General features: G+C 41.1%; 2 protein-coding genes across 3 annotated transcripts in view; one reads left to right on the forward strand and one right to left on the reverse strand.

The window, feature by feature from the left end:
- Positions 1-6,683: 6,683 nt before the first annotated feature.
- Positions 6,684-13,803, reverse strand: LOC139376829 (p53 apoptosis effector related to PMP-22-like). Its single transcript, XM_071119775.1, has 3 exons — positions 13,357-13,803; positions 9,861-10,001; positions 6,684-8,629 (listed from the first exon to the last, which is right to left on the reverse strand). Exons 1-3 carry the CDS (start codon positions 13,559-13,561, stop codon positions 8,418-8,420), a joined length of 558 nt encoding a protein of 185 aa, XP_070975876.1. The 5' UTR covers positions 13,562-13,803; the 3' UTR covers positions 6,684-8,417.
- A 2,838-nt stretch (positions 13,804-16,641) lies between these two features.
- The window catches only part of LOC139376833 (ARFGEF family member 3), a 48,374-nt gene continuing 37,505 nt past the window's right edge, over positions 16,642-27,510 (forward strand). The window contains exons 1-5 of one of the 2 annotated variants that reach the window (XM_071119781.1): positions 16,642-17,042; positions 18,225-18,276; positions 21,158-21,239; positions 21,584-21,715; positions 22,815-22,883. In XM_071119781.1, the coding sequence (XP_070975882.1) occupies positions 16,958-17,042; positions 18,225-18,276; positions 21,158-21,239; positions 21,584-21,715; positions 22,815-22,883 (420 nt within the window). In that variant the 5' untranslated portion in view covers positions 16,642-16,957. The remainder of the gene's footprint in view (positions 17,043-18,224; positions 18,277-21,157; positions 21,240-21,583; positions 21,716-22,814; positions 22,884-27,510) is intronic. The other variant, XM_071119780.1, reaches the window with a different exon arrangement.

Below are 27,510 nucleotides of genomic sequence, written 5' to 3' on the forward strand. Positions count from 1 at the left end.
TTTCTCCAACCCAGTCTCTCATTAGGTATGTACTATATGTACAGTGCCTTGCGAAAGTATTCGGCCCCCTTGAACTTTGCGACCTTTTGCCACATTTCAAGCTTCAAACATAAAGATAGAAAACTGTATTTTTTTGTGAAGAATAAACAACAAGTGGGACACAATCATGAAGTGGAACGACATTTATTGGATATTTCAAACTTTTTTAACAAATGAAAAACTGAAAAATTGGGCGTGCAAAATTATTCAGCCCCCTTAAGTTAATACTTTGTAGCGCCACCTTTTGCTGCGATTACAGCTGTAAGTCGCTTGGGGTATGTCTCTATCAGTTTTGCACATTGAGAGACGAACATTTTTCCCATTCCTCCTTGCAAAACAGCTCAAGCTCAGTGAGGTTGGATGGAGAGCATTTGTGAACAGCAGTTTTCAGTTCTTTCCACATACTCTCGATTGGATTCAGGTCTGGGCTTTGACTTGGTCATTCTAACACCTGGATATGTTTATTTTTGAACCATTCCATTGTAGATTTTGCTTTATGTTTTGGATCATTGTCTTGTTGGAAGACAAATCTCCGTCCCAGTCTCAGGTCTTTTGCAGACTCCATCAGGTTTTCTTCCAGAATGGTCCTGTATTTGGCTCCATCCATCTTCCCATCAATTTTAACCATCTTCCCTGTCCCTGCTGAAGAAAAGCAGGCCCAAACCATGATGCTGCCACCACCATGTTTGACAGTGGGGATGGTGTGTTCAGCTGTGTTGCTTTTACGCCAAACATAACGTTTTGCATTGTTGCCAAAAAGTTCAATTTTGGTTTCATCTGACCAGAGCACCTTCTTCCACATGTTTGGTGTGTCTCCCAGGTGGCTTGTGGCAAACTTTAACCAACACTTTTTATGGATATCTTTAAGAAATGGCTTTCTTCTTGCCACTCTTCCATAAAGGCCAGATTTGTGCAATATACGACTGATTGTTGTCCTATGGACAGAGTCTCCCACCTCAGCTGTAGATCTCTGCAGTTCATCCAGAGTGATCATGGGCCTCTTGGCTGCATCTCTGATCAGTCTTCTCCTTGTATGAGCTGAAAGTTTAGAGGAACGGCCAGGTCTTGGTAGATTTGCAGTGGTCTGATACTCCTTCCATTTCAATATTATCGCTTGCACAGTGCTCCTTGGGATGTTTAAAGCTTGGGAAATCTTTTTGTATCCAAATCCGGCTTTAAACTTCTTCACAACAGTATCTCGGACCTGCCTGGTGTGTTCCTTGTTCTTCATGATGCTCTCTGCGCTTTTAACGGACCTCTGAGACTATCCCAGTGCATGTGCATTTATACGGAGACTTGATTACACACAGGTGGATTGTATTTATCATCATTAGTCATTTAGGTCAACATTGGATCATTCAGAGATCCTCACTGAACTTCTGGAGAGAGTTTGCTGCACTGAAAGTAAAGGGGCTGAATAATTTTGCACGCCCAATTTTTCAGTTTTTGATTTGTTAAAAAAGTTTGAAATATCCAATAAATGTCGTTCCACTTCATGATTGTGTCCCACTTGTTGTTGATTCTTCACAAAAAAATACAGTTTTATATCTTTATGTTTGAAGCCTGAAATGTGGCAAAAGGTCGCAAAGTTCAAGGGGGCCGAATACTTTCGCAAGGCACTGTACAAATACCAAGAGTGTGTGCTATTAGGACATACAAATATTGTGCTAATTTGTACATATAGTACATAATTAGTGAGAGACTGGGTTGCGACCATCTCTCCGACATTTGCAAAAAAAATAATCTATATTCAAATTCGATCTCCAGCTATCCCATAGTAATGAACGTGTCGGGAGTCGTAACGAGACAGACAGGCAAGCAGCGTTTCCCAGCCAGTCAAAATCATGAATCAGTTGTAATAATTTCTATGGATATATACAAAAAAAGGTCAATTGAAAAAAGGTCAAACGAAACAAAGTGCAGTTAGTTTGCAGTCTTTAAAGCTTCAGTGTTTGAAGTGATTGTGTTAGCTGAGTTGTTGGCTAGCTCCTCTGAACAACAGTGTCCTGACGAGAGAGCACATTTTCTATGCCAGGCGAAGTTGCGCCTCATTAGCTCAATGTTATGAATGTATCCAAATAACTGTCACTAGAAAACTGCTTAAACAAATGCAAATGCAGCTACTGTTGTTATTATTTTTATGTTTGACGTGACTGTAAGTTAGCCGTAGTTGGCTAGCTAGCAATCAAGGGATAAGAACTTTGCCAGCCAGTATGGCAATTGAACATTTAGAATGAACAACTGGGTCGCGTCCATAGACACAGAACAAAAAGACTGAACGACTGGGTCAGGTCCATAGACACAGAACTAAAAGACTGAACAACTGGGTCGTGCCCATAGACACAGAACAAAGACTGAACGACTGGGTCACGTCCATAGATACAGAACAAAAAGACTGAACGACTGGGTCAGGTCCATAGACACAGAACAAAAAGACTGAACGACTGGGTCGCGTCCATAGACACAGAACAGACACAGTCATATCTCTGGCAACCGAACCAATAGAACGAATGACCAGCTGGCTTGGGTAGCAAACCTAGATTTGTGTTGGGGCTATATCTTGTGGAAGGATGAAATAGTATGAATACATTTATCAAAATACCTTTTTAATTAAAATATGACAATCATTATTTGATTGTGTTGGTAACCTGTTGTATAAAAGTGATAATGCCCTCGAAGCCGGTGTTTGGAGTATATGTTGGCACGATTTGCCGGCCTGAGACAGACCCTTGCCAATATCCTCCAAGCACCGCTTATTAGGCATTATCACTTAAATAATCCATTATTCCCAAACATTTTCTGTGTGGTCCCAGAGTTAATTCATGTTTAAAATATATACTTTTTGTGTCACTGATCTTTCACACAATCCCCATAGTGTCAAAGTGGAACCATGTTTTTAGAAATGTTTACAAATGAATTTAAAATGAAAAGCTGAAATTTCTTGAGTCAATAAGTATTCAAACCCTTTGTTATGGCGAGCCTAAAGTTCAGGAGTAAAAATGTGCTTAACAAGTCACGTAATAAGTTGCATTGACTCTGTGCAATAATAGTGTTTAATAGGATTTTTTTAATGACTACCTCTTCTCTGTACCCCACACATACAATTATCTGCAAGGTTCCTCAGTCTGGCAGTGAATTTCAAGCACAGATTCAACCACAAAGACATGGGAGGGTTTCCAATGCTTCGCAAAGAAGGGCACCTATTGGTAGTTGGGTATTTTTTTTAAAGCAGACATTTAATATCCCTTTTGAGCATGGCAAAGTTATTAATTACACTTTGGAAGGTGTATCAATACACCCACTCACTGCAAAGATACAGGTGTTTTTTCTAACTCAGTTGCCGGAGAGGAAGGAAAGCGCTCAGGGATTTCACCATGAGGCCAATGGTGACTTTAAAACAATTACAGGTGAAAACTGAGGATGGATCAACAACATTGTAGTTACTCCACAATACAAACCGAATTGACAGAGTGAAAAGAAGGAACTAAGTACCCCTCATCATAATTTCAAGCATGGTGTTGGCTGCAACATGGCATGGGTATGCTTATCATCGGCAAGGACTAGGGATTTTATAAATTATAAAAATAAATGGAATAGAGTTAAGCACAGACAAAATCCTAGAGGAAAACCTGGTTCAGCATGCTTTCCAACAGACACTGGGAGACATTCACCTTTCAGCAGAACAATAACCTAAAACACAAGGCAAAATATACACTAGAGTTGCCAACCAAGACAACATTGAATGTTCCTGAGTGGTCTAGTTACAATTTTGACTGAAAAACACTTGAAAATCTATTACTAGACTGGAAAATGGCTGTCCAGCAATGACCAACAACCAACTTGACAGAGCTTGAATAGTTTAAAAAGAATGATGTGCGAATATTGTACAATACAGGTTTGCAAAGCTCTTAGAGACTTTCCCAGAAGGATTTACAGGTGTCAAAGATGATTCTAACATGTATTGACTCAGGCTTGTGAATAGTTATGTAAATGAGATTTTTCTGAATTTCATTTTCATTACATTTCTTAACATTTCTAAACATATGTTTTCACATTGTCATTATGGGTAATTGTGTGTAGATGGGTTTAACACAACAAAATGTGGAATAAGTCAAGGGGTATGAATACTTTCTGAAGGCACTGTAAATTAGAGTTCGACCGATTATGATTTTTCAATGCCGATACCGATTATTGGAGGACCAAAAAAAGCCGATACCGGGCTAATATATTTGTAATAATGACAATTACAACAATACTGAATGAACAATGAAAACTTTTATTTTAACGTAGTATAATACATAAATAAAATCTATTTAGTTTCAAATAAATAATGAAACATGTTCAATTTGGTTTAATCAAATCGCTGTGATTCAAGAATTGCTAAGAGCTGCTGGCACACACAGTAAAGTTTGAATGAATGATTACAAACCTTAAGTTCCGTATTTTATTGAACGGGTGGCAACCATAAGTCTAAATATTGCTGTGATATTGCACAACCTTCAATGTTATGTCATAATTATGTAAAATTTGGGAAAATTAGTTCACAACGAGCCAGCCAGCCCAAACTGTTGCATATTCCCTGACTCTGCGTGCAATGAACGCAAGAGAAGTGACACAATTTCCCTAGTTAATATTGCCTGCTATTTCTTTTAACTAAATATGCAGGTTTAAAAACATATACTTCTGTGTATTGATTTTAAGAAAGGCATTTATATTTATGGTTAGGTACATTCGTGCAACGATGGTGCTTTTTTCACGAAATAGCTTTTGTTAAATCATCACCTGTTTGGCGAAGTATACTGTGATCCGATGATAAATTAACAGGCACTGCATTGATTATATGCAACGCAGGACAAACTAGTTAACCTAGTAATATCATCAACCATGTGTAGTTAACTAGTGGAGATTGATTGTTTTTTATAAGATAAGTTTAATTCTAGCTAGCAATTTACCTTGGCTCCTTGCTGCATTCGCGTAATAGGTAGTCAGCCTGCCACGCAGTTTCCTCGTGGAATACAATGTAATCTGCGTCCAAAAATGCTAATTTCCGATTGTTATGAAAACTTGAAATTGGCCCTAATTAATTGTCCATGCCGATTAATCGGTCGACCTCTACTGTAAATGCACCTGAGAGAATTTCCTTGTGTAGACCTACCATACTTTTACCAAGTAGGTGATGCTGCCATCATGTGGCTTGTTCTGTCAATCCCATCCAGTAGCCTAACATTAATATTTACTACACACTTCTGGTTTCACCAAAAATGTATTGTGAGGAGCAATTATGAGAATCCATTTGATCGTCTTCATTCAAACATACCTGATCATAAGTATCATATGTCCTCAGTATCATAAAAAAAGCCAAAACAATATTATTTCCCAGTAAAGACTGACATCTAGTGGTTACTGTTCAGAGTCACGTTTAAAAAGGGGGAAATTATACTTCAGTTATGCTATCCTGTTCACATAGGTTCAACCAGACCCAGGTCTTGTCCTGCATGTTTTTTTAATATTATGTTTGACTGTATACTTTAAATTGTAATTTATTTCAAATGCAAAATGCTGAAACAGTGCTCTTCCTGGATTTCAGAGTTTTGAAATCCAGAGCATGTACAGTGTACACAAAGAGGGTGTGCCAATTCCCTTGATTTGTATGTGCAACGTGAGATCATTAACTCTAAACACTAAACAGTCTTCAGAGTTCAGATGAGGACACGTCTGACCTGATCCTGATGAAGCTCCTGTCAGAGCATGCTGAATAGAAAACAGTTCTCGCTGTATCAACAACTCCCAAGGTGTGGCGTACTGGTACTGACTCATGGGTGTGTTTACACAAAGATCAGACTGAATCATAAAAGCTGAAAACAGACAATGGACTCATTTGATTCATATAGTTGCCTATCTACCGTCCACTGTACATAGTACAGCTGTGTTTTTCTAGAGAGTAAATTCCCCCCTCCACAGTGAAATGTTGCTTTAACTGTCTTTGTATTATCTAAATGTATTTTCCTTATGGAATGTGCTCTAGCTAGCTTTCTTTTGTGTATCAAAAGCTTTCTCCTTTGTTCTCAATGGGAGTCTCCCAGCAGAGGCAAGGGCTACATTCTTCCTAAAGACAGTCTTCACTGTCTGAGTGGAATTACTTTGACCACATGGTCAATCTATGAAAGGACCAATACATCCCGCTTTTCTTTTTACTGGTTGACTGATTTCTCCCGAGTTTTTGCAAAAGACCAAACTGCAGAGGCATCGCCATTTCCACTAATCCAAAACACATGGTTGATTTACTGATTAAAAACATGCGATTAGATAAGGGCTCAGTTACTTATCTAGTCATGTCTCTGTCCTCTGGCCTGTATCAATTCAGCAAGAGGATAAAGCAGGATGCAATTGCGTTGCCATTGAAGTTGGAATACTCTGTTACTGTTAGCTGTTACCTCAAGTACCTCATAATATTCCAAATCTTCTAGCAATATCTGATAGCACCATGATGGACTCTTTCCTAGTGAACTGTATATAGAGTACATGCAAAACATGCAATTAGGATAATTTTGTAATAACGCACACACACACACACACACACACACACACACACACACACACACACACACACACACACGCACACACATGAAGTCTGAAGATTTAACTTGTGAAAAAAAACTATTTATTGTGTAAAAAAGACACTACTTGAAAATGATCTATTTAAACTACTAAATAAACAACGATGGTTACCAGAATGTTATTGAGTATCGATATGACCTTTTCCATTTCAACTGACATGATTTGTTATGAGTCCATAGGAAGTCCTTTTCGATATGTCAACAACACATTTTATGGAAAATGAAGGCACGTCTGAGTATGACATTAGCCTTGTGTAACAGACTCATGGGGCTCTCTTGATGCTGTTAAAAGAGATGTCTCCTACAAGCATTAAGTCAAATGCAGAATGAACTGTACATCTAACAGTCTGTGGTTGGGTGCTTCAAGTTGGTTACCATTATCAACAAATGTAGTGGACATTACGTTTTAAAAACATTGTATTTCCCCTTTATTTGTGTTTTAGATTTCAAAAGGTGTCACTAACAATACAATACAGCAATACACATTGTCATACCCATTCATTTTCAAATCAAGAAAATTGTCCTTGTTGGAGTAAGAAAACAAAAATATAAAAAAAGACAAAATATCTTGCATTGAGATACAGCTTTGTGTTGCATAATACAATGACTATAAAGGGAATTCTTAAACTAATTTAACAAAAGCAAAAACACACATCTCTTCCTTGCACCATACTGTACAGCAGGGCTCTCCAACTCTGTTCCTGGGGAGCTATCCCCCTGTAGGTTTTTGCTCCAAACCTAGTTGTAACTAACCTCATTCCGCTTATCGACTAGCTAATTATTAGAATCAGGTGGGCTATATTAGGGTTGGATTGAAAACCTACAGGATGGTAGCTCTCCAGGAACAGGGTTGGAGAGCCCTGCAGTACAGTATACATTCATGTTTCCATTTTCTCTACTGTACTTACGATAATTCAGTTTAGCCATTCAATGGCCTCAACAATTCAAATTAGAATTAAAGTGATTAAAGCTTTGAAAAGCAACATCTTAAAACATCCATTAATACGAGACCAAATAACAATGCTGCAGTCAAATGCATTAGCATTGTGTGTAGGACATACACCCTCTTACTCAGCTGGTTAGAACCCTTGACATAATCCACAAACTCTAAAGGATGGACTCCTTAACATTGATATTAAGTGCACTTCTGTGATTTTGCATTAAACTAATTTACAATGGAGAATTATAGCAAGGGTCTGGATAAGATTATGGAGGATTATGTGAATGTTTTATGTATAATCTGAAATATTGCATCTGGGTCACTTCAACTACTCTACACAAACGTCAAGCGTGGAAAACTTCCAATGTGATAGAAACAAAGCCTCTGGAATAGTCATACCTGGCAGCCTCCCTTGGTAACATGTGGGCCACTCAAATCAATATGCGGGTCAGTATAGGGTCGGAAATAGGGCGTTAGACAGAGATACACATCTATGGGATCCTTCCAACGGAGAGGGCATTCAGCATTGTTGGAAATGACTAAATTGACATCCAATGATATGTCTAAGTGTCAGTGTCCTCTGGCCTCTGTGGTGGCAGAGGTGCTTCTGTCCTGGGGATGCATCTCAATAGTCTAAAGTGGGCTTCCTCTCCTCATCTCCTCTCCTTCATCTGCACTGATGTGAAAGAACCTGGCAGGTGTCCGCTATTTTGCTTACACTTATCCTGTGTTTTCATCAGTGCAGATGAAGGGAAGGAGATGCGGAGAAGGGAAGCTTTTTCAGACTATTGAGATGTAGCTTGGGGGTGTCTGTGGTTCCGCTAAGCTGATGTATAGATGTATTTGGTCTTGGCGAGGCCTGTGAGCTCGTCCTCGTAGCGAGGCAGGCAGCAGAAGAGGATCCCACAGCCGATGGTGAGGATGGTGGCCCCCCAGCCGAAGCCATAGGCCCAGGTGTAGTCATAGTGGCCCTCGAAGATCAGGTCATTGAACTTGACTGGGTATATGATGAGGGCGATGAACTGAATGACCACTGTGGTGAAGAACAGACAGAACAGAGAGGTTTGTCAGTGGTGAATAATTCCAAACAGGGGAGGAGGCTGACTTTGTGGAACTGTGACACATGAGTGTGAGAGCCTGCCAAAACTAGCGTGTGGGTGTGTGTGTGAAATAGTTTTGTACGCAAGTACTGTAGCTTTATGGGCTTAGATGAAAACACCATCAATGTGCCATTTAAATCAGAAGGTGGGTAACTAAGTCAAGGAAATCAGAAAGAAAGTGTACTGTGAGGTAAAGTTGAGAAACTGAGACTGATATTTTACACGTTCATTCTATGGATGGCAAATCACACACAAAGTGGGATCAAACAATGGATCACACATAACAATGACACTACTGTTACTATTTTATGTCCACAGGTAGTGATGATGCAGCTAGAACTAGTTCTAAATAGTAATACTTATTTACTACACTCAAAACACTGGCAAAACGCAATCATTCCCATGATAAGACTATGCATCAGCTTTATACTCAGACAGCTCTATGATTCAGCTATGTCTGACAGAAAGCTTCAGTGTAATTCTGACTGACTGTGTAGCCTCTCTCGTTCCCTCTGGGCATAGGCAGGGCTGGGCTGGGCTATCAGGTTTCACACTAGGGTGGCAGCTGCAGAAGGGGAGCAGTGGGAGTGGCGAGGAGGGGGAGTGGTAATTCTCAATGCCCTATGATCAGTGCTGTGACTAAGCCAGACGTCGAACATTCTCCCAGATTCCATGGTAACGCCATACCACAGCCCTTCTTCCCTGAACCTCAGAGCAGAGTAGAGACACAAACAACTCCCACTCCCTCTTGTCCTTGGCAATGGTTCAAATCAGAGGAAGACTAGCTTTAGGACTCTCCAACTCTACAGTAGCTTTGGATGCCATGCTACCTGAGCACCCTCTGAAAGTGGAGGAGCATAGAACGCAGTGAAGTATGAGAGTGTTTGTAGTTTGAGTCTTGAAGCCAGACATTTTGAGGCAAGCTGAATTCACAAAGGCAAGGTAGTTGTTAATATTTCATTACTCTTCTCTTCAATAACTAACCTCTCCTCCATTAGCCCAGACACGTGAAGTACAAAAACATTAGGGGTTGGTTTCCCTGACACAGATTAAGCCTAATACTAGACTAAAAAGCATTTTCAAGGGAGATTACTTTTCAGTCCAGGAGTAAGATTAATCCATACAACTTCCCCAAGAACAACACAAACATTTTATGTATCTTACCAGTGATGAAGAGCAAGGCCCCAATGACGGGCAGCAGGCTGATGTTGAGGGTGCAGCAGAGGGCGATACAGGAGATGATGAAAGCGATGATGAGGATGATGAGGCCGATGATCATAAGAGCTGCCACAGCCTGGGCCCAAGCTGAAAACACATCAACAAACAGTGTTTACTATCTATAGACACGACTTGGGCTAAACATATTTATAGAAAGATTGTTAAATACCTATATACTTTTGAGCTGGGAAGTAATTCCTTAATTCCTATTTGAGATTTAAGACTTCTGAAGTTTGTAATTTCAACTTTAAATTTTCAGACTTGATTTTCCATTACTAAAAATGTATCAACCCCTCCAGAAATGTGAATGAATTATAATCCACATAATAATTCACATTTCCTGTTGCTGAATAATTATTTTCCTGCTGTAGCAAAATGGCTCAAATTAAGATCCTACATCTGTATACTACAGAGCTGGAATTAAATGTATTTTGGAATTTGAAGGATAAGAGGTTTGGAAAAATTGGAGTGATTTTGGGGAAAGTGGATTGTTTTTAGCAAAGCACTTGACATAAAATTGCATAATGTATTTCCAGTTGTACACACGGGATTTGACTATACTTGTCACAAATAACTCTTTGCACATAGCCCTACATTTTGAAATATCTTGATAACTGATACAGGTGCATTCAATAAACATAAACTCAGTCTGGAAGAAATATTGTAACAACAGTTTTTTCTATTACGTAACACCACATTCTCCCAAGAACAACTGCAGCCCTTATGCACAAGGAGTCTCCACAGGAAGAGAAAGGGGTTTCATTGCAGTGATAGGTTTCATTGAAATGGGAACAAACATTTGTCCTACAGTATCACAACTGTATGGTATTTCAACACACATTAAGTCGCTCTGGATGAATGACTAAAATGTCTAATGTAATTACACCCATTACAAGTGGTAGGTTATTAACTGACATACGGTCACATCTGCTGCATGCACATGCAGAGCTCACACCTGAAATGATTCACTCTCTCTCTCTGACGTCAGGATCAAATGGCAGGCAGCCTACGCCTGAGCCTCAGGCACTGAAGTCATGCACTAACATCCCTCTAACTAACAAGGGGGTCCTAGTCTATCAAGTTTTATTCCCTGTGTGCTAAAACATAGTGTAGAGAGTATCATTCAAACATTAAATAGAAGTACAGAGAGATGGTGTGAGAAATGGATAATATGTCTCTTGTGGTCAGAAAATGTAAGTATTCTCACACTGAGACACTCAAAATGAAGTGCTTTTCTGGATATCAAGTCCATGTTTGAAAACAACTTTGGTGTATTAGTAGCTAACTGTTACAGATGTGTGACTGTCGCAAAGGATCTCTTTAAATGTTAGTGTCAGTCAGAAAATCCAATCCAAAACGTGTGGTGAGCTTACAGGGCCGAAGGTAGCTCACAAATAGACCGGACAGTGTTTATACTCTCCAGATGGGGAACATCTGTCTTGTGTCTTTCCGAATCAAGTTCAAAATAAACAACCAATGGCTATCAAATTCTGTTAGTTAGAATAAGTATGGGTCTGAACTTGAAGTGCTTGAATCAGTTGAGTCGTCATCTACAGAGATTATAATTAATTTTGGCACTGTTTTGTTCATACGTGCACTTTTGAGTGTTGATTTCATTCATGCACCATGCATTTAAATGACAGCTACTGATTTGGGTAACACTAATAATCAGACAAAAATGCTCTTCATCACTATGGTAGACAATTTCAAAGAAATTACTCAATTGTGTGACAATGTTAATACAATGTTGATACAATGTTAATACAATGTTGATACAATGTTGATACAATGTTGATACAATGTTAATACAATGTTGATACAATAGTAATTACTGTGTTATTACACAATATACAACAAAAAGTTCACACTGGTTTGGTTGTGAAGACAAACAAATCCCATAACACCATCAATCCAGCATGACACCACTAATTCCAGAGACTCCATCCATGCTATGTTCACACCCAAGAAGGGACAGGGAGTGGCCCTTGGATTGGACAAAATCCTGCTGAGGTTGTTTAATCACAACAAAGTTGTGTCCCAGTGGCAATATACCAATACTAGTTCACCTTGATGGCACAAGTCAGAAAGCGACATTATAGCCAACTGCACTCACCCAAACATTCATTATGTTTGGCCAGCAGCACTGACTCGACATACACTGCAGAATAAAAAGGAATATATCATTCCTCTTGATTTGTATTTGTTCCAATTGCATTTCTCAGAGTCCAATTCCACCTGGCTGCTTTGTTCTCCACTGGGCTATGACTTCCCACAATATAGGGTAAGTGAATGGTTGTCTTTATGTAAGTAAGCCTCTATCCCCTCCTGAGAAGATCAACAATGTTGCCATTGTTTACCGAGGGCTGAAACTACTAGTCCATTTGGACTACTACTGTACCTGACAGACAACACAGCTGTTCTAACTGACTGACTGCAGGAGTACTTCCTGAGTAAGAAAGAGCACGTGTTCAGTATGTACCAGACATGGATCTTTTTCACTGTCCAGTGAAGACAAAGAGACATTTTCTCACTTCTCTTTTCTCACCACAGCTTGTCTGGCAGTGGTTTATAGCAGGACCTCTCCAGCTTGGTAAAGGCACTCATCACACTTCTAAAAATAGCCCTGACAACATGACTGAGAAAGCCATCTTGATATGAATTCATCCTGCCTGTTAACACCAATATTCAAAGGCAATTCGATATTCTATTCGGTTCTAGTCTATTCTATTGTTAAGAATGGGTAAATTGGTTTCGCGTTGAAAGTTTGACACATCCTGCCATTGGCTATGATTGAAATTCTTACAATACATTTATAACAGCCAACATTTTAATTTAGTATGAGAAAACGATCTGAGTGGATACGTGCTTGATCAGAACTATTTTCTGATTACCATGATAGGTTGAGATGTAGTTTGTGAGATCTATTATAGTACCTGTACAATTTGGAGGAAAACACCAACACAAATAAACAGCTACCAGTTTGGGTTTATCTAAGCAAATGACAGGCTAAAGAGAATGGGATACAGCCAGGATAAATAAAGTGTTGTTCGAAGTTCACTCTGGCTGGCTGCCACTTTGCCATTGAAAAACTCCCCGCAGAGCATTAATTTGCTTGTTGTAAAGAAATTGTGGACTTTTTGGAAATAAAATGTGGACAAAAATAATGAACTAGGTTGTTCATATGGATATGTTTTTTTTAATTAAGTAGGCTAGGCCTATGCACTTGCCCTACAAACAATTAAAAACTAATTCAATACATCCATGGAATACCTTTTTTTTCTGTATAGGTAGGTTATTAGTTATGATCTTCAGCCCTGTAACTGTCAGCACTATAGTCTCTAAATCCATGTCTGAATACATAGTATACACATTTATTTTCCTTGTCACTATGATTAGGGCTGTTGAGTGGATCATTGTTTTCCCCCCGCAATATGAAACTTACAGAATTCCATGAGAGATTTGCAGTCCCAGTTGTCATTCCGCCCTCGACAATGGCTCCACATACTTGCGTAGTGGGACTTTGCACCCTCGTCCTCAACCCATCCCGAGTTAGCAGCAATGGCAATAATATCAAATATAATCGCAAAAAGCAAAAGAAGTGGTACGATCCACCTGCATCTTGGATACGCAATTCCACAGCGAAACATATTCGACAAACAAGAAAAGACAGTGCGGATAGAAGCGAACGAGCGTCCAGATAGCGTCTGGGTCTGTGTACACCTTTTTTACTGATCAAATATAAAAGCCACACCCGAGTTTGCAATGTAATCAGTGCACAGTGAACCTGTTTAATAAACCTGTAAAACTGGTCATGTACGAAGGGCGAGAGTCAACCCAACCAGCAACTCCAAGCCCAACCCATTGACAGTCTGTTTCATATTACCCAGCTCATTGTAACTCCTTCAGTGCCACACAGGCTATAAAGCGTGGTCTCGTCACTGTGTGGACTCTTTATGACACCTGAAGGTCTACTGTAGGCTACTTTCTTTCAGGAAACACACTGGTTGAAGTAGTAGTACAATCAGTGTGGAGATGATAAATGATAAATGTTATTAAAGGTTCAGTGCAGCCGTTTTTAGCTCAATATCAAATCATTTTTGGTTAACAATGAAATACCTTACCGTGATTGTTTTAATTAAAATGGTTAAAAAAATGTTTTTTTAAATAGCTTCTTAGCAAAGAGACATTTCCTCAAGCAAGATGAAATCTAGTTGTTATTGGCAGAGGTTTGGAACTTTCTTTGTTATTGGTATATTAACAAATGAATAGGTCACCAGGCAGGCCAAAGCTCCATCCCACCAAAACAGGCTGAATATTTCTTTCATTAAAAGGGCATTTCCACAATTTCATAATATTATTCCAACCTCGTAGTGTGGAAATACAAAACACAGAAAAGTCACCTTTTTGACTGGAACACGCTATCATACATGTTGATCCAGAGCATCCCAAACATGCTCAATGGGTAACATGTCTGGTGAGTATGCAGGCCATGGAAGAACTGGGATATTTTCAGCTTCCAGGAATTGTTTACAGATCCTTGCGACATGGGGCCGTGCATTATCATGCTGAAACATGAGGTGATGGCGGCAGAGGAATGGCACGACAATGGACATCAGGATCTCATCAAGGCATCTCTGTGCATTCAAATTGCCAATGATAAAATTCAATTGCATTCATTGTCCGTAGTTTATGCCTGCCCATACCATAATCCCATCGCCACCATGGGCACTCTGTTCACAACATTTACATCAGCAAACCACCCGCTAACACAACACCATACTCACTGTCTGCCATCTGCCCGGTACAGTTGAAACCGGGATACATCCGTGAAGAACACACTTCTCCAGCGTGCCAGTGGCAATCAAAGGTGAGCATTTGCCCACTAAAGTCGGTTATGACGCCGGTTAAGTCCCTGGTGAGGACGACGAGCACACAGATGAGCTTCTCTGAGACGGTTTCTGACAGTTTGTGCAGAAATTCTTTGGTTGTGCAAACCCACAGTTTCATTAGCTGTCTGGGTGGCTGGTCTCAGACAATCCCACAGATGAAGAAGCCAGATGTAGAGGTCCTGGAGGTTGTGAGGCCGGTTGGACGTACTGTACCGCCAAATTCTCTAAAACAATGTTCGAGGTGGATTATGGTAGAGAAATTAACATTCAATTCTCTGGCAACAGCTCTGGTCAGAATACCAAATGCACACTCCCTCAAAACTTGAGACATTTGTGGCATTGTGTTGTGCACATTTTGGAGTGGTCTTTTATTGTCCCCAGCACAAGGTACACCTGTGTATTGATCGTGCTTTTTAATCAGCTTCTTCATATTCCACACCTGTCAGGTGGATGGATTATCTTGGCAGAGGAGAAATCCTTATTAACAGGGATGTAAAAATGTTTTGTGCACAACAGTTTAGAGAAATAAGCATTTTGTGCACATAGAAAATGTCTGGGATCTTTTATTTCAGCTCATGAAACCAACGCTAAAGATGTTGCGTTTATATTTTTGCTCACTGTATATTAGGCTATATTATAGGCCTATTCTAAACCTTATACAGATTTTGAGTTACCTTTACTATGTGGATCAGGCTGTTATTTAATGAATGCAAAACGCAACATTGTATCCAAAATCAAAATAAGATACCTCTTTATAGTGTTTTTCGGTACAATGTTTCATTCTGCGGAGTTACAGAATGTCGCGAATGGGCCAGGTCGGGCAGCTACTCCATAGAATGTTTCAGGATTACATATTTTGTTTTGCGTTGTGTTGGGAGTAGCAACAGTGAAGCTCGGTGATTACTACTTACCAAAGTAAAAATTGTCTATGGTAAAAATTCCTGAAAACAATGGTTAGCAATGGGGTAAAGGTAAGTGTTGTGTTTAAAATCTTTAAAAAATATATAATTAGAAATAGGTTGGGTTTAGCCAATGATTTTATAAACATCACCCCTGTAATCATTTCGCTGATTATGTTGCAAAGAAACAATACACCAAATGGAAAACACAAATGAGAGTTTCTATTGGACAAATTCAGGTAGGTCCCTCCCGTTTAATTCCGTTTGCTCTGTTTGTTTCCGTTTGGTTAAACGGTAAATGGTTTCCGTAATGAATACACACCTCGATTGCAGATGCTATGTGCTGGCCATTGAGAGGCTTTAAAGCCGCTGGTCGGCGATACTGACATTATTGTGGAGCAGTTCCCCATAGGAATGAATGGCATTCATGTATTTGAGTAGGTTTTGTTGTAGTGGGGATTAGTAAACTCGAACGTAGACAATAATACATGCATTTCTATAGCTTCCAACATATAGCTTTTACAATGGTGTGGGAGTACCAAGATGGAGGCATGTTAGCTTCAACACAGCGCCCCCTGTTAGTCATTGAGTGTAAATATACATCATTGGGTTTAGCCATAATTGTGACATTGTGGCTGTGGTAACTAGTGACGACCGTGAAGCCGGTGCGGTTGCATAGAGGGTGAGAAGGAATATAATGCATGGAATCAGATTCCATGAAATCGATCGGATGGAGAACGACTGTGTTTGCATGTCTAAATTTAACTCAGGCTCGGGGATAGATAGTTTATTCTGAAATATTACTATCCTCATCCCAACAATATTTCAATGCTTAGGCCTAAAACTGTAAAACACAATTGCAAGACACTCTCGCAGACCACCTGCGTCCGTCGTCAAAGCCGATCCATGGACACAGTTTCAGAATTCCCAGAACGAATTAAGGGGGAATGATATGGACCATACATACTCAAATCAAGACAGCCCAGTAGAATGGCATGTCTTTTCGCAATAAATGCAGGTGTTTCATGAGAATGATCAGGTCGCTCGGTTGCATCAATATATAACAGTCCGAAAACCCTGGAATAGCTATGCGACGCTGTAAATGAACGCTTCCTCTCAACTCAGCGGATTTCACGTTCGGTCTTACGTCACTGGTCTGGGAGTGAATCATCATAAGAGAATAGGGATGCTGCGCCTGTGAACTGGACCATCGCACTTATTTTAAAATAGCTAATTTTGTCATCTTAGTCTTATCATGGAAGAAATACTGCGGAAGCTACAGAAGGACGCATCTGGAAATAAGCACAAAGCAATTCGGGATTCGTGCGTCTTCGCCTGTGGTGAGTAGCCTGTATTATCAGGTTGCTACAGACATTAGCCAATGTTGGACCTGTCATGTAATCGAAAACTGACCAAAGATAGGCTAAATATGACAACTATTGTGTGTTACAGGCTTCCTGAAAAGCCCCCAACACAAACCCGTTTAATAGGTTCGCCATTCAGATGGTCAACTATTTTGACTATCGGCTATTTGTACCCGCTATGCCTGTTGTTGACTTTCCGGAAATATTCTCATCGTGTTACTGGAAAGTGTAAAACGATCGTAGCATTATGTGCCATGACCAGCTTGGCAGCACCCATATGGGTTGCTGTTGTTAAATGTTGAGTCAGTGCAACTAAGGGTTGCTGTCGTTAAATTTTAAGTCCGTGTAGCTAATGCAGCACTCATTCACCTATTTGGCCACGATTACTGGTGGGAATTTCTATTGTCCTGAACGCAATTGACAGGTGGACAATAGTTGCGGAAAGAATCATAATGTTTATGAATGTTGTTGAATGACGTATTGTAATATAATGTACTTTTCACGAGCCAAACACATAGTGTGCCATATTACTGATTCCCTTAGGAAATTTCATTCACAGAATATGACAGGTAGGCCGATTCAATAACAGCACAGCAGTTTCCACATCAACACAGACCACATTTGCATGTTAACATTTCAGGCCAAGCTCTCTTACTGTCAACAATAACATTTTGCTTTCATTCAATACCAAAATGCAAGGTTGTTGTGACAGACATTACTGAGTACTGTAATTGTCCACTTCTTGGTGGAACCTGCTTTTTACAAGGCTCCTGTCACCTCTCTCTGAGGGAATACAGAGTGACACGATAGCACAGGCTGCCTGGCAGACAGCTGGCCTCATTGCTGCCACTGCATATCAATGGACAGCAGGTATTGCAGATGAATGCAATATTGCACATCGGGCACATGAATAAGGGCAAGGATAACTTATCCACTCCCACACACATACTACATTATTCATGCTCCCATTTCAATGTGAATATCATCATATGGTAATACATTTTTATGAACTTCCTGTTTTCCTAGAGCACCTGGAACAAACTGACCTGTGTTTCTTATTCTGATACTGTACCACAACAAATACTGAGAACCATGGGTCCAGTCCTATGTGATTTGATGTTATAACTTTAATATTTTTTGTTTTGTATATGACTACAGAAACCCTTCAGAAACAAACTGGATCGGCCACGATTCCACCGTCTCGGCTCAGGTAAGTTAGGAAACTGACTTAAGGCATCATCAAAAGTTTATTTGACGTCAGTCATGTTTGTGTGTTGAGGAGCTACTTAATTATGCAGCAGTGTGATTGTTGTGATGTTTCACATCCAAAAAGTCAACCTCTCCACAGTCCTACCACTCCCTCTCCCACACATGCAGATGTGAAATGGCTAGTTAGCGGTGTGCGCTAGTAGCGTATCAATCAGTGACTTCACTCCCTCTGAGACCTTGAAGTAGTTGTTTCCCTTGCTCTGCAAGGTCTGCGGCTTTTGTGGATCGATAGGTAACGATGCTTCGAGAGTGACTGTTGTTGTGTGCAGTGGGTCCCTGGTTCAAGTCCAGGTTGGGGCGAGGAGAGGGACAGAAGCAACACTGTTACACAAACACAGTCATGCACAAAGGCACCCAAGCATCACACACACACACACACACACACACACAAACAACAACACCTGCTGTGCTGGCAAGAAGGCTGTGTGAAAAACATGATGTATCATAGGAAGAACTGTGAGAGTGCTATCACTCTTAATTAGTTAAACATTTGCAGTATTCACCTTCAAAGCTGCTAAAATTCTAGAATGAATGATTTAGACTGTTTTGGTTCAGTTCACATAAGACCCTAACAGTAACTACTCATGTTAGCAAGGTTTTCTTTTTTCACTCTTACTCTTATTTCTACAATTATTAGTTTATTCCAAATGACTTATTCCACAGTTTAATCCTCCAAAAACATTCTCTGGCTCAGCCCCTTTCTGCCAGCTCAGCATCCGCAGAGACCCACACCTCTGAATCTCCTGCCTCCACTTTCCTCAGTGATATTTCTGTCAGCAGAACATGCTGGAACTGAACATGAATCCAATGTTGAAATACCAGTGAAGTATCATCCAGATCTGGCACAATGATATTAGCAAACTTGGCCCAACCCGGACTCTTTTGTTTGATGCTGTACTAGTGTTTGTGTTCAGGGAGGAGATTATAGTGACAACAGTCAACTCTCTCCACAAAGAGCAACTCTTCATTACAATCACTCAGTTAAAGGCATAGAGACTGAGCCACCACAACCCTCATATTCATTGGGTCATGATGAGGTTTTAATTTAAAACCACAAGGTGATCCAGCTTGGCTCGCTACACTGAGGGAGCGCTCTTTGTCTCTGCAGTGTCAGAGTTATGCCTTCCGGATAAATTGGAGATGTGATATGTCTCATCTGGGCTGGTGTTAGATCTGGATCTGGCAGTAATACCATCACCTCAGTGTCTGTCTGTCTCCATCTAATCATATTACGCTTGCTACCCTGTTATTTGGAATGTCTGTCTGGTCATTTGGAATGCTGTCTGGTCGTTGCCCTGCCTGGTGTGCCCTGTGATGTTAGTCTGGCAGTGCTAGTGGTAGCCTATTACAGGAGCTTGTCAAGAATCCCATTGCCGGACCCCATAGCAATTTTCTTTGAGGTTTCACCTCAGGTCTTTTAATGCAAAGTTCAATAGCCTGATTTAATTTGTCAGCTCAGTTATCTTCCATCAATGATCTGACTGCCCCCTTTGAAACACATAGGACTCGTCTTCTACTGCCATGCAATTGAATCAATAGGTGTAACTTCCTAGCATCAATAACATGAGTAGTTAACAGTAGGTATAATGAGCCTGAGCCTCGGCCATTAATAATATAGTGAAATACAGTGGGTTTTCAAGCTCCGTGACCTGCACTCTGACCAGTGGTTGCATAAGTCTTTCAATGCACCGACATTAGATATTTACTGTACATTGACACAGTATATCCATGACAGACCAGGAGCAGCCTCAGAGGGAAATATCTTTCCTTCCCCTTTGATACCAGTAATCCATGAAGTTGAACCTTCTCCGATAGGCTTTTAGTCCATACTCGGAAATAAGTCGGCACTGTAGATGACTGGTAGCCTAATGGTGTTCTTATATGGTTATGATTCAGTGCATCCAGTAATACTGAAGTTATCATACTCTTTATCTAATTATAGTTATGTAGTTTATACTGAAGTTGTCATTTGATGTTCAGTATGTTGATTTAAGGAAAAGGTTGTGTTTATTTTAGATATGGCATGCTAATTTCCTTTACACGTGGCAGGATACCTATTGTGATTATTTGAATTAATGTGTATTGGACTGTTGAGGAGGGCTTGCAAGTAAGCATTTCACTGTACTGTTTACACCCTGTATCCTGTGCATGTGACCAATAAACTTTGATTTGATGTTCAGCTCAGCATGACGCATGATTCTGATACTGTAGAAAGAAGACTTCTCCTTATTAAACAGAAAAAAAACATGTCTAGTTAAGAACACTTCCTGTAGCCACTTGGAAATGTAATTCCAGTTGGTAAAAAGGGCAAAGCTTGTTTTGCTTTCCTTCAAAGGAAATGTATCTTCCTTCCTGCAATGTTCTCGAAAAGGAAAGCTTTTCCGTTTCTTTGATTTTTCTGCATCAGCCAAATCATTTTGAGTGCAAGCAGCAACAAGAATTCTCCCAAAACATCTGATTTAAAATGCCACTAATAAATAGGTGTTGTGGATTTGTGGCCTTGATTTCAGACAGATTAATATGAGATTAAATGTCTCTTTTTGTAGGCTGTTGTGATTTTATAATGTTTCAGGGGACAGGCTGGGAATATAACATGGTTGATGTGAAAGTATCGTTCTTATTTTTGCATCAGATTTGTTTGTGCTTTGTTTGCTCTTGTTTTGTTTAATGTGGACATGTTAGCTGTAATCTCTTGTTGGAAAGCTCCACAGGTAATTTTGTCAGAGCCCTCAATCCAACCTTCTCCATCCTAAATATGAAAGCTTTGCCCCTCAGTGTTTGTATTTTCTCTCGGTAGCTTAATCATATGTTCGCCTTTGCAGAGAAAGATGCCTTCTCCCTCTTCAGCTGGCACTGGAGTCCAAGAACATGAAGCTGGCCCAGACTGCCCTCACAGGAATGCAGGTACAGTCCAGCAGCTATACATGCAGCAACAATGTACTGTACAAAACAGCAGATGTGGTTGAACCAGGTACAGGAAAAGGTCATTGCTAGCCATGCATTTGTGAAACTACAGTACATTCTGAGAGGAAATGTAGGTTCATTACAAGCATTACTGCTACAGACCCAACCTATTACCCTTCAGTGAAGCCTAATTTGCATTTTTTTGGTGCGAATTCTGATATTCTACACACAGTATACATTTTCTGACTGTGTATTGTCCAACTCTCTCCCTGTGTTTTTTTTTCTTCTCTCTCCTCCATTTTGTGCCATTCTCCATCCTATTCCTCCTCCTCGTTTGACTGCAGAAGATCCTGTGTGAGGACAGGTTTGTGGCTGTGGAGGCGGAGGCTCTGGAGAGCCAGCTGTTGAGTCAGATGCTGGATGCAGTGAGGGTAACCCCCATGCTCCACGAGGACCTGCAGGTCGAGGTCATGAAGGTCAGTCCTCTCTGCACACTGGGATTATAAAAGCGATCAGATGACTTAGTCTCTGTTATAGCTGGTCTAAACATTGATTAAAGGAGTATACTTTACAATCCAATGAAGAATTCAACTTTTTTTCCCTCTGATGCCGATGTGTGAAGATTGCTGGTGTACTGTATTGCACAAAGGGTCCCCGGGTAGTAAAATGAAGCCGGGACCATCCCCTGGCTTGTTGCCAGTCAGTTGTACTCATGGATACAGTACGTGCGGTCTCAGTTTGCCACAAATCACTCTAAAGTTATTATGCTCCACCATACGCTTCTCTCTGCATCATACAGTACTGGGCACAGAGCCACCTCAGAATGGGGCATCCAGTAAATCATGTCACACAGCAAGACGTAACTGAATGGACTTCAACATGTTCAATTGGGGGGCCATTTTTTAACTGATGCAAACACTTGCTGGTGTAGTAAATCTGGCCAAAGTTGTTCAAAATGAGAGAACAGTGAAAGGTCGTCTTTGCCATGTGCACACCAATTCACAGTACTGTATTGATTACTTGTGGTTTGCTTTTGTGGCTCTCATGATCATGCCACTTGTTGTACTTTTTAAAACGATATTATTTTACTGCCTACTTTACTATTAGCTGTATGTGGGCTGCACCTCATGTCTCTAGTGTCCACAGAGTTATTACTATAAGATCAGTGTAGTGTTCATTCTGCCTGTAAGAGTGCTCTGAGTAACCATGCGTAACCATGTCATTTGCCTTCTGCTCCACACTTACCTGAGACCCTATTGTTCCTTCATCCCAGATATGGCAATGCAAAAACAGCACTTTTGTCAAAAGAGACAGTAAATATATACTTCTAGCCAAATGTATTTTAAACTCTGTGCTATGCTGAGTAGTTGAAGTGATGCTGTCTGTTTTGACAGCAGTGCCACAGTACTTTTCTCCACAGTCACACAAGGCATTGTGTTTGTTCTATACAGAGTTTATGTTCCCTGATGGAGAGGATTATCTCTGAGAGCCTCGCCTTTATGCAGCTGCCCCCAATCTTCTTTCCCTGTTCAGTTCGATGGGTGTTTTACAAGCCTTTGTCTCCTTGCCCTACAGGTCCTTCTCTGCATCACGTACTCCTCCACCTTTGAGATCAATGGAGACTCCATCCTGAGGATTGCTGAGGTAAGCCTAGCCTGACGGAGGTATCACTGATATGCAAAGGGAGAACAGGGAGCCAGTGTCAACCTGCTGGATGTTGCAGTCTATTTTAGATCTGGATAGTATTGGTTCTCTTTCAAATACTTTAGCTGCACCTAATTGAGCTTACCTACAGCAATGGAATAGTCCTAAAAGTGCAACCCACGCCACCCCTGACACTCCAGACAAGCTCAGTCAAATACTTACAGTTATTTAAAAGAAACCCAATAGTGTTTGGACCCAGGTCTGGTCTGTATCTGTTCAGCCTTGCGCCAGGCTGCTGATTAATGCTGACTCTTGACATAATGTGTCACAAAACACCACCTCAGTAGCATCAACTCCCTGCTACTGCTAGCAACAGCCTAACGAGGACCATCCATCACAAAGGTGAATTTCTGTGTTGCTGCTATGCGTCCAACGTTTATGGTAGTCACAGTCATGGTAATCTAATGCATTACGAGTGAGTGGGAACATGAAGTGCTTGTTGTCATTCAACGAGAGACTACTAGTTTTCAAGCAATTATTTTCACTTGAGAAATACTGCACAAAACATCTTAGCTAGATATAAAGACTAAGACCGCCTCTGGAAAAAAACACATTCATTACGCATTTCTTGATTTATCTTATTAATTCCGACTATTTTGAGGAAGTGTTTCTGACTATGTTGGCTCGAGAGGGACAAACACCAGTGAAATGTAAGCTTTTTTCTCTAGTTTTTCAAGTGAGGGTCTTTTAGGGAGTATGAGAGCCCAGACGGTCGCTTCGCCTAGCCGAGTTCTGCTAGCAGCAAACCGAATCTATGTATGCAGACGCGTTAACGCTGCTCTTGTACTGTTAACAGCAGCTCATAAATAACTGGACCTAATGCAGTCCTGGATGTAATATATGCTCCTGCTCTGTCGATCTGGCACCGGGAACAGAAGGTGTAAAATCCTGTTTACCCTGAGGGATTTAATTTGAATAGAGATTACCCTCTTCATCCCTGCATGTTAAGATGCATATAACTTATACATCCCATTCTTTCCTAACACATTAATGTCTACAGCTTTACAGGTAAAAACTAACTTATCATTATTATTTTGGGATACATTTTAATGACGTGTTCTGTGGGTGAATACTATTTCTCATCCATCTCTTTGCTGACGTGTCACAGAGATGGTCCATGCCCTGCTCTTCCTCATCCCTGGTACAGACAGACAGGAAGAGACACAGAGGACCTTGACTGTCCCTAAATAATTCCTCTCTGTAACCTTAACAAACCAAGTCAAACAAGGTGCTCGTTCCTCCTCTAATCTCGTTGGCATGGAAACACAACATTAAAGGCCACTGATGTCTGAAGTGGTCTTTCCACTACGTCAGCACCAGGCAGGGGGGAGAAATAGCGAGAGTTGTCTTTTTTTTAATGCATTTTTTTAATTAATTTTTTAGGGGATAGATCAGCTTTAATATTGTAGCTCCATCAAACCCACAAAACACCAGCCTCAGCGTCAACAGTGAAGAGGCGACTCCGGGATGCTGGCCTTCTAGGCCACTGTCTGTGTTATTTTGCCCATCTTAATCTTTTCTTTTTATTGGCCAGTCTGAGATATGGCTTTTTTTTGCAACTCTGCCTAGAGCGCCAACATCCCGGAGTCGCCACTGAGACTGGTGTTTGCAGGTACTATTTAATGAAGCTGCCATTTGAGGACTTGTGAGGCATCTCTTTCGCAAACTAAACACTCTAATGTACTTGTCCTCTTGATCAGTTGTGCACCGGGGCCTCCCACTCTTTCTATCCTGGTTAGAGACAGTTTGCGCTGTTCTGTGAAGGGAGTAGTACACAGCGTTGTACGAGACCTTCAGTGTCTTGGCAATTTCTCGCATGGAATAGCCTTCATTTCTCAGAACAAGAATAGACTGATGAGTTTCAGAAGAAAGGTCTTTGTTTCTGGCCATTTTGAGCCTGTAATCAAACCCAGGAGTGCTGATGCTCCAGATACTCAACTAGTCTAAAGAAGACCCGTTTTATTGCTTCTTTAATCAGGACAACAGTTTTCAGCTGTGCTAACATAATTGCAAAAGGGTTTTCTAATGATTCATTAGACTTTTAAAATGACAAACTTGGATTAGTTAACACAACGTGCCATTGGAACATAGGAGTGATGGTTGCTGATAATGGGCCTATGTAATGTAGATATTCCATTGAAAAAAACAGCCGTTTCCAGCTACAATAGTCATTTACAACATTAACAATGTCTACACTGTATTTCTGATCAACTTGATGCTATTTTAATGAATGACAAATGTGCTTTTCTTTCAAAAACAAGGATATATATATATATATATACTGCTCAAAAAAATAAAGGGAACACAACACAATGTAACTCCAAGTCAATCACACTTCTGTGAAATCAAACTGTCCACTTAGGAAGCAACACTGATTGACAATACATTTCACATGCTGTTGTGCAAATGGATAGACAACAGGTGGAAATTATAGGCAATTAGCTAGACACCCCCAATAAAGGAGTGGTTCTGCAGGTGGTGACCACAGACCACTTCTCAGTTCCTATGCTTCCTGGCTGATGTTTTGGTCACTTTTGAATGCTGGCGGTGCTTTCACTCTAGTGGTAGCATGAGACGGAGTCTACAACCCACACAAGTGGCTCAGGTAGTGCAGCTCATCCAGGATGGCACATCAATGCGAGCTGTGGCAAGAAGGTTTGCTGTGTCTGTCAGCGTAGTGTCCAGAGTATGGAGGCGCTACCAGGAGACAGGCCAGTATATCAGGAGACGTGGAGGAGGCCGTAGGAGGGCAACAACCCAGCAGCAGGACCGCTACCTCCGCCTTTGTGCAAGGAGGAGCAGGAGGAGCACTGCAAACTGACCTCCAGCAGGCCACAAATGTGCATGTGTCTGCTCAAACGGTCAGAAACAGACTCCATGAGGGTGCTATAAGGGCCCGACGTCCACAGGTGGGGTATGTGCTTACAGCCCAACACCGTGCACAACGTTTGGCATTTGCCAGAGAACACCAAGATTGGCAGATTTGCCACTGGCGCCCTGTGTTCTTCACAGATGAAAGCAGGTTCACACTGAGCACATGTGACAGAGTCTGGAGACGCCGTGGAGAACGTTCTGCTGCCTGCAACATCCTCCAGCATGACCGATTTGGCAGTGGGTCAGTCATGGTGTGGGGTGGCATTTCTTTGGGGGGCCGCACAGCCCTCCATGTGCTCGCCAGAGGTAGCCTGACTGCCATTAGGTACCGAGATGAGTTCCTCAGACCCCTTGTGGGACCATATGCTGGTGCGGTTGGCCCTGGGTTCCTCCTAATGCAAGACAATGCTAGACCTCATGTGGCTGGAGTGTGTCAGCAGTTCCTGCAAGAGGAAGGCATTGATGCTATGGACTGGCCCGCCCGTTCCCCAGACCTGAATCCAACGTGGTTGCACCACAGACTGTCCAGGAGTTGGCGGATGCTTTAGTCCAGGTCTGGGAGGAGATCCCTCAGGAGACCATCCACCACCTCATCAGGAGCATGCCCAGGTGTTGTAGGGAGGTCATACAGGCACGTGGAGGCCACACACACTACTGAGCTTCATTTTGACTTGTTTTAAGGACATTACATCAAAGTTGGATCAGCCTGCAGTGTGGTTTTCCACTTTACTTTAGAGTGTGACTCCAAATCCAGACCTCCATGGGTTGATAAATTTGATTTTCATTGATAATTGTTGTGATTTTGTCGTCAGCACATCCAACTATGCAATGAAAAAAGTATTTAATAAGAATATTTCATTCATTCAGATCTAGGATGTCTTATTTTAGTGTTCCCTTTATTTTTTTGAGCAGTATATACACACACACAGTCGTGGCCAAAAGTTTTGTGAATTACACAAATATTAATTTTCACAAAGTATGCTGCCTCAGATGGCAATTTGCATATACTCCAGAATGTTATGAAGAGTGATCAGATGAATTGCAATTAATTGCAAAGTCCCTCTTTGCCGTGCAAATCAACTGAATCCCCCCAAAAACATTTCTACTGCATTTCAGTCCTGCCACAAAAGGACCAGCTGACATCATGTCAGTGATTCTCTCATTAACACAGGTGTGAGTGTTGACGAGGACAAGGCTGGAGATCACTCTGTCATGCTGATTGAGTTTGAATAACAGACTGGAAGCTTCAAAAGGAGGGTGGTGCTAAGAATCATTGTTCTTCCTCTGTCAATCATGGTTACCTGCAAGGAAACACGTGCCGTCATCATTGCTTTACGCAAAAAGGGCTTCACAGGAAAGGATATTGCTGCCAGTAAGATTGCACCTAAATCAACCATTTATCGGATCATCAAGAACTTCAAGGAGAGCGGTTCAATTGTTGTGAAGAAGGCTTCAGGGTGCTCAAGAAAGTCCAGCAAGCACCAGGACTGTCTCTTAAAGTTGATTCAGCTGCGGGATCGGGGCACCACCAGTACAGAGCTTGCTCAGGAATGGCAGCAGGCAGGTGTGAGTGCATCTGTACGCACAGGGAGGCAAATACTTTTGGAGGATGGCCTGGTGTCAAGAAGGGCAGCAACGAAGCCACTTCTCTCCAGGAAAAACATCAGGGACAGACTGATATTCTGCAAAAAGG

The sequence above is a fragment of the Oncorhynchus clarkii genome, chromosome 20 (genome assembly GCF_045791955.1).
Source record: "Oncorhynchus clarkii lewisi isolate Uvic-CL-2024 chromosome 20, UVic_Ocla_1.0, whole genome shotgun sequence".
NCBI lineage: Eukaryota > Metazoa > Chordata > Actinopteri > Salmoniformes > Salmonidae > Oncorhynchus > Oncorhynchus clarkii.